The sequence below is a fragment of the Rhinoraja longicauda genome, chromosome 5 (assembly GCF_053455715.1).
Source record: "Rhinoraja longicauda isolate Sanriku21f chromosome 5, sRhiLon1.1, whole genome shotgun sequence".
NCBI classification, from domain to species: Eukaryota; Metazoa; Chordata; class Chondrichthyes; order Rajiformes; family Arhynchobatidae; genus Rhinoraja; species Rhinoraja longicauda.
The window spans coordinates 64,015,357-64,030,413 of record NC_135957.1 but is presented as its reverse complement, the minus strand read 5'-3'; the positions used below and the strand labels follow the sequence as shown (position 1 = coordinate 64,030,413).

Below are 15,057 nucleotides of genomic sequence, written 5' to 3'. Positions count from 1 at the left end.
GTTTTCTCTTGTTGGAGATACAAGAACTCTTTTAAAAGAAACATAGAAAATAGGTGCAGGAGGCCATTTGGCCCTTTGAGCCAGCACCGCCATTCATTGTGATCATGGCTGATCATCCACAATCAGTCACCCGTGCCTGCCTTCTCCCCATACCCCTTGATTCCACTAGCCTCTAAGCTCTATCTAACTCTCTTTTACATTCATCCAGTGAATTGGCCTCCACTGCCTTCTGTGGCAGAGAATTCCACAGATTCACAACTCTCTGGGTGAAAAAGCTTATTCTCATCTCAGTTTTAAATGGCCTCCCCTTTATTCTTAGACTGTGGCCCCTGGTTCTGGACCCCCCTCCCCCTCCAACATTGGGAACATTTTTCCTGCATCTAGCTTGTCCTTTTATAATTTTATATGTTTCTATAAGATCCCCTCTCATCCTTCTAAATTCCAGTGAATGCAAGCCCAGTCTTTCCTCATATGACAGTCCCGGGGATTAACCTCGTGAACCTACGCTGCACTGCTTCAATAGCAAGGATGTCCTTCCTCAAATTAGGAAACCAAAACTGCACACATTACGTCAGATTTGGTCTCACCAGGGCCCTGTACAACTGCAGAAGGACATCTTTACTCCTATACTCAAATCCTCTCGTCATGAAGGCCAACATGTCATTAACTTTCTTCGCTGCCTGCTGTACCTGCATGTTTACTTTCAATGATTGATGTACATGGACACCCAGGTCTAGTTGCACTTCCCTTTTTCCTAATCTGACACCATTGAGATAATATTTGCCTCCTTGTTCTTGCCGCCAAAGTGGATAACCTCACATTTATCTACGTTATATAGTGCATCTGCCATGCAACTGCCCATTCACTCAACCTGTCCAAGTCACCCTGCAACCTCCTAACATCCTCTTCGCAGTTCACACTGCCACCCAGCTTTATGTCATCTGCAAATTTGCTAGTGTTACTTTTAATTCCATCATCTAAATCATTAATATATATGGTAAACAGTTGCGACCCCAGCACCGAGCCTTGCGGCACTCCATTCGCCAATGACTGCCATTCTGCCAGAAACTCATTTATTCCTACTCTTTGTTTCCTGTTTGCCAACCAATTCTCTATCCATGTCAATACCCTACTCCCAATACCATGTGCTCTAATTTTGCCCAGTAATCTCGTGTGGGACCTGATCAAACGCTTTCTGAAAATCCAGATACTCTGCATCCACTGGCTCTCCTTCATCCATTATACTTGTCACATCCTCAAAAAATTCTAGAAGATTAGTCAAGCAGGATTTCCCCTTCATAAATTCATGCTGACGTGGACCAATCCTTTTACTGCTATCCAAATGCTTTAATAATTGACTCCAGCATCTTCCCCACCACCGATGCCCAGAGGCATAAGTTCTGGAGTAACTCGGTGGTTGGACAGACCTGTGGAGGGAACGAATAGGCTACGCTTCGGGTCACCTATCCATTCTCTCCACAAATGCTGCCTGACCCACTGAGTTACTTCAATGCTTTTTGTTTTATAAAATGGTGAATCAGATTTGAGACGCCGAGTATTCTACTTGTATAATGTAAAACAGTGCAGAACAGAAACAGGCCCTGGGCTCACCATGTCTGCACTGATCAGGGTGCCAATCTAAACCAATCCCATCTACCTACTATATCCTTCTTATTCCCTGCATGTTCATGTGCTGGCACCTTGCCTGGCAGCATGTTCCAGGCACCTACCACTGTTTAAAAATAAACATGTATTGTAAGTCTTTAAACTTTCCTCCTCTCGTTTTAAACATACGCCCTCCAGTATTTGACATTTCTCGCTCCACATATAAATTACCCCTTTGGTTCCGAAAGAGATCCACTTTTTCCCTGGCTATTCTCTTGTAGTGGGATTGTTCAAAATATGCCTGGGAGTACTTACTACCAGAAATGTGGTGTGATATTCTAGAATGCCAGATGAAGCCAGTGAGGGTAAGCAATCAATGGGGCTGAAAACGCAGTATCCATTCAATTTTATGCATGGTATTTATAAAAACGTGCCGTCAGTAAAGTGTCAAAACTACGATGACAGGATAACTCAAACTCTTCAGTCAAAACCAAATATTACCTGCAGGGGATGAGTCTCTTGTCAAAACCTGTGTATTTTAAACAATCAATAAGTAGACATTTTAATTCAATTAGACACAAAGTGAATTTGGTCTTGAACGCTTCCATGTGCACAGTTTGCAATGATAAATAAGAGGTGACTACAGTTAAAATAATTCAATTTATGTTACATCATCATTCCGTTAGTCTTTTTCATAACTTAAATTTTAATTTTAATAACTTAATTATTTTGTACATTTCATCTCCACCAAACTATCTGGGGGCTCACTTGAAATAGGTTGGTGCATAAATACTGTTTGCATATCTGAAATTCAGTGTTTTCACTCTGTCTTCGTCCTTTTCATGTGATTTATTATGTCACTTGTCCCTTCAAACAGTTTATCAGATATTTATTTTTGCGAACTAAGCACACATTTACTCAGTTGGTTTTCAGACTTTTAACTTCTCCCAGGGGTGGCACAGTGGCACAGCTACTAGAGCTGCTGGTAGACACAAACTGCTCGAGTAACTCAGCGGGACAGGCAACATCTCTGGAGAGAACAGTCTCGACCCGAAACATCACCCATTCCTTCTCTCCAAAGATACTGCCTGTCCCACTGAGTTACTCCAGCAGTTTGTGTCTACCTTCGATTTAAACCAGCATCTGCAGTTCTTTCCTACTATCTCTGCTGCCTCAGTTCCAGCAACCGGTTTTCAATCTTGACCTCCAGTGCTATCCATATGGAGATGCACATTGTTATTGTAACCATGTCACATTTAGGTTGTTGGGAAGAGCAAAATGATAAATTGATGCTTGATGGCCAGCATGGACTAGATGGGCTGAAAGGCCTTTTTTTAAGCTGTATGGTTCTATTCCTAGGCATTGGTCCGATGGCTTGCATTTCCCTGATATATTAAGGCAAAAAGGCAGCTCAATGATGTATAGTTTTATGGTAGATTATTTGTCTTGTAACTGTCATTAAATGTCTGGGATAATTATTTTATCCATGTTTTAACTAACGATTTATTTTTTGACAGTAATCTTGCATTTAATTATGAGTTGAATTTATTATATTCTTGGACTTTGGTGATTAATTGCCTTCCTATCCATCACTGCTCTTGCTCCTAGGCACTATGTAACCATCACTGCTCTTGCTCCTAGGCACTATGTAACCATCACTGCTCTTGCTCCTAGGCACTATGTAACCATCACTGCTCTTGCTCCTAGGCACTATGTAATCAGAAGCGGGAGTGCTTGTTTTCTCCAAGCTTGAGATACTTGCTCACTTAAACACTTTTCTCATCCCAGTGTGAGTTCAATGTTTTCAGCTGTTATTTTATTTCCCACAGCCATATTTTGACATTTTTAACGACTTTCCTGTTCAGATTTCATTTTAGTTTTGTCTGTTCATAAGTTCATAAATGACAGGAGCAGAATTAGGCCATTCGTCGTATCAAATATATTCCGCCGTTCAATCATGGCTGATCTATCTTTCTGTCCTAACCCCATTCTCCTGCCTTCTCCCCATAACCCCTGACACCCATACTAATCAAGAATCTGTATATCTCTGCCTTAAACATATCCATTGACTTGGCCTCCATAGCCTTCTTTGGCAATGGATTCCACAGATCCACCACCCTCAGACTAAAGATATTCCTCCTTATTTCCTTCCTAAAGGAATGTCCTTTTATTCGGAGGCTATGACCTCTAATCCTAGACTCTCCCACTCGTGGAAACATCCTCTCAACATCTACTCCATCCAGGCCTTTCTGTCACATCTTTCAGAAACTAGGCAGGATGGAAAACTTGGATAGCAGATAGTCATATTGGAAGTGCTAGTCATATTTGGAGAGGGGCATTGTCTCTGTTGCAAATCTTAATTGTTTCAAAACTTAATCGGGTAGTCAGATATTAGCAAATATGGGTGGGGTGGGGTTACAATGCAAGATGTAGCTGAAGTCTAGAATGTTCAAAGACTGCAAAGTTTTCAAGAGAGAGTTAGATTTAGCTCTTAGGACTACAGGAATCAAGGGACATGGGGGAAAAAGCAGGAACAGGGTACTGATTTTGGATGATCAGCCATGATCATATTGAATGGCGGTGCTGGTTCGAAGGGCCAAATGGCCTACTCCTGCACCTATTTTTATATGTTTTTACTTGACAGAATGCAATGTTTGCATAAAAAGGAGGCTATTTAAAACCAGGATTATGGACAAAGTTTGTATTGAAATATATGAGGTGTGGTTTCAAAAAAGCACGATATCCTGAGTGTTTTCTGATGTAATGTCCTCACAATTTTCGAGAATATTAGACTAGAAATTTATTCTGATAGCACAGTGATTTTATGCGCTAAATTGGTAAATCTTCATTCATAAATGACACATGATTAAATAATTTGCATAGCTTCATAAAATTAAATACAACTCGTGGATGTTAATTCCATACGATGTATATCTGGATGGCAATCATGCAAAGCTGCTTTTGAGTTCTGGACACTAAAATTGAATTGGGTAGTTGTCCACAAGAATTTGGATTACAGGAAATTAGACTTGGATTTGTACAAAGAAAAATCAAAATATGAATATGTATTACCTATTTCCAAACTGAGTGATTTGTTTTGCCACATCTAAACACAAGGTGAGAGGCTTTCACCGTGATGATTCTATAATCACTTGCCAGGCCAGATTCGATTAGATCTTGGTAGACCAGCAAGAAATCTTGGATCATTCTTCAGAAACTGAATATCTAAACATGATACTGAAAGCTGCATTTTCTCTCAGTCTATTCCAGATAATGCTGTAAGCCAGTTCACCCTCATTAGATAAATTGGCTGTGGATAGACTAGTATCAAGAATGTTGTCACTGTTTATCTTATATTAGTCTCTAAGTCCAACAATGGTCTATACACATTTGTAGATCTCTTTTGGTTCTTGAGTTATTTTGAAACTTGGCTAGGAATTGATAGCGGTTTGGAAATGCATCTTATAATGTGCATCTGTGATATAAACTGGAATATCCCGCAAGATAAATTTGTGTTTAATTAGAGTCATAGAGTGATACAGTGTAGAAACAGGCCCTTCGGACCAACTTGCACACACCGGCCAACGTGTCCCAGTTACACTAGTCCCACCTGCCTGCGTTTGGTCCATATCCCTTCAAACTTGTCCTATCCATGTACCTGTCTAACTGGTTCTTAAACATTGTGATTGTCCCAGCCTCAACTACCTCTTCTGGCAGCTTGTTCCATACACCCATCACCTACATCTTTGGAATATGCACGCACTTCTCCAGAACGCTATCTTTGATTTTCTGCCTCTACGAGATTCTCCATTAAATGCTTCCATTTGCTTCAAACATTTTCAAATCCCTTTGTTGATTTTGTGTCTTGGTATTTCCGGCATTACCGATTTACTGTCTGTGGTCAAGATTAACAATGGCAGATTGCAAGTATTTAAGAACTCTGAGATTTCCCATTGTCTTATTTTGCAAAAAGCGTGTCATATTTCCTGCTGTGCCTGCTAACGGCAGTTCAGCCAAAATTCAAAAACCCACTAGGTTATGTGTTTTAACGATCTGCTCGGAAATACTTTGGATCTAAACTTGGAGTTTGTAAAACTATTGTTATTCCATAAACATTATTCCCTTATTATATATCTGTACACTGTGTATGGCTCTAATGTAATCATATGTTGTCTTTCCGCCAGCTGGTTAGCACGCAACAAAAGCTTTTCACTCTACCTCGGTACACGTGACAATAAACTAAACTGAACTGAACTTTTGTCATAAAATATGAATCGGGAATGGTTTTCAAATATTCAGTGTACTTATTTTTTTTTATTGTTGTAGATTGTGAAACTGTGGAATGCAAAAGAAGTCCAGTCAATAGCTGAGGGTAACTACATCGCTTCTGGAGGAACAGGCTATTTCAGCCGTCATGTAACTGCCACTATTAGTACTTGATTTGATGATCCAGTGGGATCTTCGCACCGATCAGTCAGTGGTTTATTTATGGGAGAATCATGGTTTATGCTCCACTTTTGACTGCACCTGTGGGAACCTCAAATAGCACAATTGTCACTTATGAACATGCCTATTTCAACTCTACAGCACATCCTGTAATTCACAGTGAGATGGAAGTTTCTGTTACTGAAGGATCAGCCACTTACAAAGCTTCAGAAGGGAACTCTGAAAATAGCACTGCAGTCCCCTCTCAATCAGCTTATGAAGGTATAAGCCTTCCTCTGCAAGTCCTCCTTTCTGCAGTTATGGTGGTTATAGCATTAATTTCTTTCTTGGGGAACTTTATTGTCTGTCTCATGGTATATCAGAAGGCAGCTATGCGATCAGCCATCAATATCCTTTTGGCAAGCTTAGCCTTTGCAGACATGATGCTTGCAATAATAAATATGCCTTTTGCTCTGATCACTATCAATACCACTTACTGGATCTTTGGAGATATTTTTTGCAGGGTGTCTGCCATGTTTTTCTGGCTTTTTGTGATAGAGGGCGTAGTTATCTTGCTTATAATTAGTATTGATCGATTTCTCATTATTGTTCAACGCCAAGACAAACTGAACCCTTATCGTGCTAAGCTGCTTATTGCCATCTCCTGGGGAATGGCATTCTGTATGGCTTTCCCCCTCGCAGTTCGCAGTCCAGACCTGCCTGTGCCGTCTCGAGCTCCACAGTGTGTTTTTGGGTATTCCACGGATCCTGGCTACCGGGTATATGTTCTGTTGATAATAATAATATTTTTTTTCATCCCATTCATGTTGATGCTATACTCTTTTATGGGTATCCTCAACACAGTTCGGCACAATGCAATTCGGATCCATAGTAATTCGGATGGCATTTGTTTGGGCCAAGCAAGTAAGCTCGGGCTTATAAGCCTGCAGAAACCGTGCCAGCTAAGCATTGACATGAGCTTCAAAACTCGTGCCTTCACCACCATCTTGATCCTCTTCATTGTCTTCACTTTTTGCTCCGCACCATTCACCACATACAGCCTTGTTTCTACTTTCAATAAAAGTTTTTACCACAAAGTTAACTTCTTTGAAATAAGCACATGGTTTCTTTGGTTAAGCTACCTCAAATCTGCACTCAACCCATTAATATACTATTGGAGGATTAAGAAATTCCGAGATGCTTGTTTGGAGCTGATGCCAAAAACCTTCAAGTTCTTGCCTCAGCTGCCTGGACGCACGAGAAGACGTGTTCGTCCAAGTGCCATTTATGTTTGTGGTGAACATCGATCTGTTGTTTGATATACACCTTTTTTTTTTTTAAGTAAAAAAAAATAGGCACTGCCAGCATAATATTGGCCAATTGTTTTGTGTGGAATATATTTTCCCGAAAATCTCATTCCTTACCCATATAGCCCTATTATACATTTTTTGATTATTCTGATGTTCTTTAAACTATTATCAATGTTTCTACAATGTAAATTTGAAAAATATTGGATGTGCAATTTGTATATTTTTGGATACTCTTCCAATGTCTAACAGGCTGTGCTTCAAAGCTTGTGAATTGTCGTCTACTGGTTTGATGCTGCTGACGTGGTGAAAATGTGCAATGCTGTGTTTTGTGTTCTGACCACTAAATGAAATTGACCTTTTATTAATAATAGGTGTTAAGCACAATTGTCCTCTCAGGCAATCCATAAGAAACGGTGAGCACTGTATGCCAATTGCCTTGTTAATTTTGTTGGTTGATGGATGGGGCTTGGAGAATTATTGGGATGGTTTTTAGTTTACTGCTGTACAATACAGAATTGATATTTGATTGAAAATGGTGGTTAATGGAACATTATTTTCATGCTTTTTTTCCATTCTTACTCATTAAAAAGTTTTTAAACTTTGTTTATGCAGGTTGTCTTACAGAGTTTGAATGAGTAATATGAATATATGATGCATGCAGGATATAAGAGTGGTATACTCAGGGAATACTGTAATGAATTTATTACTATGAATTAGTTGGTGCTTGATTCTGATGTGGGTTAACTTTGCTTAAATATATTGTGAATCTGTAAATTTCTGCAATGACCAATAAAAATTCTCATGAATAGAATCACTTTAATGCTAAAAATCCAATTAGAATGTGTTTCCTAGATATGGAGTTAACGATGTAAATATAGTATTGAACAGATTTTAATTTAGCTGTTGATATACCATTTGTTGCTAAAAGCATCATGGTTTTAGCTAATTATTTGTTGTATTTCGGAAACTCAGATCACTCTGGTCAGCAGAAAATTATAGTCTTTAAATTCAAAGTGAAGGCAGAACTTTAGATATTTTACCTGTTCATCTGAAGCGGTGAATGCAATTAAATTATTTTGATATGTTTTAGTATTATTAATTGCATTTCTGTAAACACTTGGTTCTTTATTTTTACATTTATTTATGTAATTTTGTGCCTGTGTATATGTATAAGCATAAAATTTCAACCTGATTTCTGAAAGGTCTGTTACATGGGTCACTTTATAAGCATTGATCAGCTGCCCTTGCATAAAGCAGACATGTTACTACCCCTGTTGAATCTTGTCTCTGTACACTATCAGTGGATATTAAACTGTGAATGGTAAATGTATGTTTAAAAAAAAAGACCTGAGGTTGAGATCATTCAATCATAACTTTATCAATAACATTTGATGTGTTAAGAAGTTAGTTTCAAAAAGGTTAATATTAATTGCTTAAGTTAAAACATTACAATGTTATGAACTTAAGTGCTGTAACAATTTTTTTTAAAAGAGGGAAAAAAATTTACAACATGGAAATCCTGAAATAATTACCACCAAATTAAGTGATTTAAATAATTTCACCAAAATAACAATTGTTCCTAAAAGCATTGCCTTTGGAACCAGCAGAAAAATCCTTAAATTGCCTGATCCCTACGAATTTCATTGCCATCATCTGAGAACCACTTCACTCTTACGTTCATCGTGAATCCTAAGAAACTCACTTACTGCACATCACATTGTTGCTTGAGTGCCCCCTCCAAGATGTAAATATTTTGATCAATCCAACACATAACTGCTGTGAGATTACCTTTGCTACCAGATTGTATATGGAATCTAATACTTGTCAGCACATAGGTTCCTTAAAGAATATCTATCCTGCTTGACAGTCTTTGCCTCATCAAAGACTTGAGCGCCATGTTATGTCTCTTGATCCTGGAATTCTTCAGGGATGGATATTGCACAAGAGATGTATCGAAAGTTTTGTTGGCCAACCAAGAACACCAACATATGTTGTCCATTCCTGGGCTGACCAGAGCTAGATTACTCCTTACAGGGTAAGTACCACATCAAAAAAGCAGGTAATTTATAAAATAAATAAAAACCTTCTATCTATTACCTTAAGCTGAAGTCATTTTTGTAAATACTTTACCCTTAGTCAAATCCCCTATTTCTTCAGTCTTTGATATTCCACCAAAGCCCTCTCCAACTATATCAACATCCAAGTCGCCATCATCAGTGAGTTCTCCTTAAAACATAGAACAGATACATGCAGACGAGAGGAGAACCACACCATCACTTGTTTAATAAATAAATTCCCTTGAGTTTCCAATATATTGCTAAGGAATCTGAACCCTGGTCCCCTATTCTAATCTCCTTCCATAGAAAATGCAATCATTTTTCCTGCTTCTAGCTTGTCTAATTTTATACATTTCTATAAGACCCCCTCTCATCCTTCTGGAACAAAGGACATGTAAAAACCTTAATATATTATCATCTAACTTGATTAAAGTATTTTGGGATATGTCTCCTAATAGCAATGAATAATAAAACAAAGGCATTACAAAACTCTGTCTCCAGCATCTGCATTGGTTCTAATTTCACCTTGGGGTAATTTGGGGACCAGCATACAAACTAGCTTGTTCAACCTTCAAACTGGCCTGTCCAGTCTTCACCCATGCAGCATACTGCAGGTCAAAACCCAGATATTTCCTCTCCTCCAAAGGAAACAATCATAACATACCCAGGTTCTCCTTAAAGCTAATAGTTTCCAGATCTGGCAAAATCCTCAAAAATCTCCTCTGTCGCCTCCCTGCAGTGCAATCCAATCTTTAGTTTATTGTCATGTGTACTGGTGTTGCATACTATCCAGTCAGCGGCAAGACTATGCGTGATTGCAATTGACCTGTCCACTGTTACAGATACAGGATAAAGGGAAAAAAGTGCAAGGTGAAGTTCGATTAAGATAGTCCAAAGGTCTCCAATGAGGGTAGACAGTAGCTCAGGACCACTCTCTTGTTGGTAATGGGATAGTTCAATTGCCTGATGACAGCTGGGAAGAATTTGTCCCTGAATCTGGAGGTGTGCGTTTTCATACTTCTGTACCTCTAGCCGAATGGGAGACAGGAGTAAAGGAAGTGGGGAGATGGGAGAAAAGAGTGAGACTTGCCCTTGATTGTGCTGGTGGCCTTGCTGAAGCTATGTGAAGTGTAGATGGAGTCAATGGAAGGGTGGTTTGTGTCTTGTTCTGGGCTGCTTCCAGTTTGCGGTGATCTCAAACTGGCCTAATGAGGTTACATACATTTTAGCAAAATTTTGCTCTTATGTTCTATGCCTTTTTAATAAAGGCATCCCATATGTTTAAAAAACTGACTTAAAGGCTGTGCGATTGGGTTTAAAAAAAAAAGAAGGATCCATGAATATAGACAATAGATAATAGGTGCAGGAGTAGGCCGTTCGGCCCTTCGAGCCAGCACCGCCATTCAATGAGATCATGGCTGATCAGCCACAATCAGTACACCGTTCCTGCCCTCTCCCCATATCCCCTGACTCCGCTATCATTAAGAGCTCTATCTAACTTTCTCTTGAAAGTATACATATCCAAACCTCTTTGTTTCTCAACACCACTCAATATCCAGTCATTAATTACACATTCCATTCCCTTCATGCACATCTCCGAACATGTTACCAAACACTTCTCTGGATTAACTTTCAGTACTTTGTATTTTTCTTTGTAAATCAGTATCTGCAGTTCCTTCTATCTACATTTTACCACTTTTCTGTCCATCTGACTAGAACTTCTCTTGCATTAAGGAAGATAACTGAAATTTTCAGAGGAAATCCAACAGGTTACCTTTGACTCTCAAATTCACTTCAGGCGTCCTGTAGGGTGGGGTCCAAGTTTGAACCACCACAGATGCTGCTTCAGTGACCAACTCACCGCCATAAAGTCAGAAGTGAGAATGCTTGCAATGTGTTTCGTTCCACAAGTCATAGTCATACAGCATGGAAACAGCCCAACATGCCCCATCTGCACTAGTCCCATCTGCTTGTGTTGGCCCATATCCCTCAAAAGTAAAGGAGCCCATGATGGCTTGTTAGAACATAGAAAATAGGTGCAGGAGTGGGCCATTTGGCCCTTCGAGCCAGCACTGCCATTCAATGGGATCATGGCTGATCATCTAAAATCAGTACCCTATTCCTGCTTTTTCCCCAATATCCCTTGATTCCGTTAGAACTAAGAGTTATATCTAACTCTCTCTTGATTATATCCAGTGAATTGGTCTCCAGCAGAGAATTCCATAGGAGTTGAGTATAGGAGCAAAGAGGTCCTTCTACAGTTGTACCGGGCCCTGGTGAGACTGCACCTGGAGTACTGTGTGCAGTTTTGGTCTCCAAATTTGAGGAAGGATATTCTTGCTATGGAGGGCGTGCAGCGTAGGTTCACTAGGTTAATTCCCGGAATGGCGGGACTGTCGTATGTTGAAAGGCTGGAGCGATTGGGCTTGTATACACTGGAATTTAGAAGGATGAGGGGGGATCTTATTGAAACATATAAGATAATTAGGGGATTGGACACATTAGAGGCAGATAACATGTTCCCAATGTTGGGGGAGTCCAGAACAAGGGGCCACAGTTTAAGAATAAGGGGTAGGCCATTTAGAACGGAGATGAGGAAGAACTTTTTCAGTCAGAGGGTGGTGAAGGTGTGGAATTCTCTGCCTCAGAAGGCAGTGGAGGCCAGTTCGTTGGATGCTTTCAAGAGAGAGCTGGATAGAGCTCTTAAGGATAGCGGAGTGAGGGGGTATGGGGAGAAGGCAGGAACGGGGTACTGATTGAGAGTGATCAGCCATGATCGCATTGAATGGCGGTGCTGGCTCGAAGGGCTGAATGGCCTACTCCTGCACCTATTGTCTATTGTCTATTGTCTATTCGCAACTCTGGGTGAAAAGGTTTTTCCTCATCTCAGTGCTAAATGGCCAACCCCTTATTCTTAAACTATGACCACTGGTTCTGGACTCCCCCAACATTGGGTACATTTTTCCTGCATCTATCCTGTCCAATTCCTTTAGAATTTTAAATGTTTCTATAAGAACTTGTGCTGATAAGTTGCAAAGATAAAGAGAATTGTGCCTCAGTAGTGCCTGAGGATTCCCAATACCTTAAAAAAGGGTGTATCTGCCTCACTTGATGTTATTGCTATAGCCATCATCAACCACTTCCAACAAACCCCACTTCACTCTTCCCACTATTAACATCCTAAAAGAGATCACTCTTACCCAGAAACTTGACTGGACACGTCCCATAAATATTGTGATTAGAATGACAGACCTATTTTTTGACATTGGATTTGCCTCCTACCTCTCAAAAGCATACGGAGACACGATCCAGAACAAAGTAGCCCACTTGATGACATTCCATCAACCATCTTAAACATTCACTTCCCCAACACTGATTAAACTTGACTGTAGTGTACTCAAAATGCACTGACGTGACTCGCATTGCTGCTTAAACATCTGTTCCAAAGCTATGATAGCTACCAACTAGAAGGCCAAAGACAGCATCTGCATGAACATACCACAGCATTCTGACTCGAGAAAAATATCACTTGTCAACGCTGACTTAAAATCATCCAACTCCATACCCATCATCATTCACTATGTGGTCTATAGTGGCTAACAACAATTAAAGTTGGCAATCCCCCACACGATAAATCGAAAGCAAAGTACCTTCAGATACTTGAGGGATGTGAGAACATACCAAATTAAAGTATTTTAACATTAATTTAAGAACCTATCAGCCTCTAATTTTTGCCTACAATTGAGGTGGCAGAGTGGCTGCAGCGGTAGAGTTGGTGCCTTACAGCGCCAGAGACATGGGTTCAATCCTAACTACAGGTGCTGTCTGTATGGAGTTTGTGTATTCTCCCTGTGACTGCATGGGTTTTCTCAGGGCGTCCCGGTTTCCTCCCACACTCTGAAGACGTACAAGTTTGTAGGTTAATTGGCTTCGGTAAAATTGTAAATTGTCCCTAGTGTGTAGGATAGTGCTAGTGTGCGGGATGATCGCTGGTCGGCGTGGACACGGTGGGGCCGAAGGGCCTGTTTCCGCGCTGTATCTCTAAAGTCTAAATCTATATTTTTGTTACTATAATTACAAAGATTTAATGCAAAGATTGTAAAACTGCATTGTCGAGAAATCTGAAGTACTTTTGCACAAACATGGTACAAGAACATCAAATCCTTGTAAACTTTGCAATAAAGTGGTATTATATTAGTGTCACTGCAACAGCTGAAGTTGACTTAATAGGTGACTTCAGATTATGGTACCAATGCATTACAATATGTATAGAAGCTACCATTGATGCCATTTTTATTGTTCAAGCGAGTTTGCTAATGTTGTGGTTGATACTGGGAGTTATATTTGTCAGAGCCACTAGTCATATTGGGCTTCCCCTGACATGAAGTACAATTTCTCATGGTATATGCAGAATAATATTTGCATGTACTGTCTATTGGAATTTATACCGGTTATTTTCTCGGTTTACTCTTAAATGAGCCATTGTTTTCTTGGAGTTAATTGTCTGGAATTAAATATATTGTATGTATTATAATATGACCAGAGGTGTCAAAGAGTGAATTTTGGCACCAACTTCCATCTGACTTAATAAACTGTGTCACTGCTATTTCCCTGCCTTTTGGAGGTTGTGGTAAAGATTGTGTAAAGGATGGTCATAACACGATCAGATTTATTTCATGATAAATGCTCAATAAATGGTGCTATTCGAGTATTGACAGCGAGTATAGTCTGACTCCACAAAATATGTGGAGGTATCCAAGTTGTGTTTCCCACATTAATACAGAAACTAAACTTTTAAAGATGATGTCAGATGACTCCCATGGTGGTTCATTGCTTCAATGTGCCGGGCCTAACAGCTTCTGAATGACTAGAGTTTGGGTGGATATCTCATTGGTAGAGCATTTGACTGCAGATCAAGAGGTTCAAATCCGGGTGCCCCCTTTTTTCACTGAGAAGGTTAACCTATGATGACCGATTGTCAGCACTGGGCCTATACTTGCTGGAGTTTTGAAGGAGGGACCTCCTTGAAACATACAGAATAGCGAAAGGCTTGGATGTGAAGAAGATGTTTCCACCAGTGGGAGAGTCTAGAACTAGTGTTCATAGACTCAGAATTAAAGGACTTTCTTTTAGGAAAAAGATGAGAAATTTCTTTAGTCAGAGGGTGGTGAATCTGTGAAATTCTGTGCCACAGAAGGTTGTGGAGGCCAAGTCAGTGAATATTTTTAAGGCAGAGATAGATTCTTGATTAGTACAGGTGTCAGAGGTTATGGTGAGAAGGCAGGAGAATGGAGTTAGGAGGGAGAAATAGTTCAGCCATGATTGAATGGCGCAGTAGACTTGATGGGCTGAATGGCCTAATTCTGCCCTTGTCCCTTATGACTGGAATTCTGCCTCCTGGAATTTACAAATACGTGAACCTGAGTTTTAGCTTGACAGCAAAATTGTATCTCGACTGTTTTGCCTCCACCTTGTCTTAATATATAACATAAAACAGCACAGGAATGGGCCCTACGGCTCAAAATGTTTGAGCCGAACATGATGCTAAGTTAAACTGATCTCATCTGCCTGCACATGATCCATATCCCTCTCTTCCCTGCACTTCCATGTGCGTATCTGAAGGCCTCTTTAACATCAGTATCGTATCTGCCCCACCACCA

General features: G+C 40.0%; 1 protein-coding gene across 6 annotated transcripts in view; it reads left to right on the top strand.

Moving 5' to 3' along the window:
- gpr63 (G protein-coupled receptor 63) overlaps positions 1-11,755 on the top strand; it is a 49,417-nt gene extending 37,662 nt beyond the window's left edge. For all 6 annotated transcript variants that reach the window (XM_078399683.1, XM_078399680.1, XM_078399681.1 and 3 more), the window contains one exon: positions 5,932-11,755. In XM_078399683.1, coding sequence (XP_078255809.1) covers positions 6,105-7,349 — 1,245 coding nt within the window. In that variant the 5' untranslated portion in view covers positions 5,932-6,104 and the 3' untranslated portion in view covers positions 7,350-11,755. The remainder of the gene's footprint in view (positions 1-5,931) is intronic.
- The last annotated feature ends 3,302 nt before the right edge of the window (positions 11,756-15,057 follow it).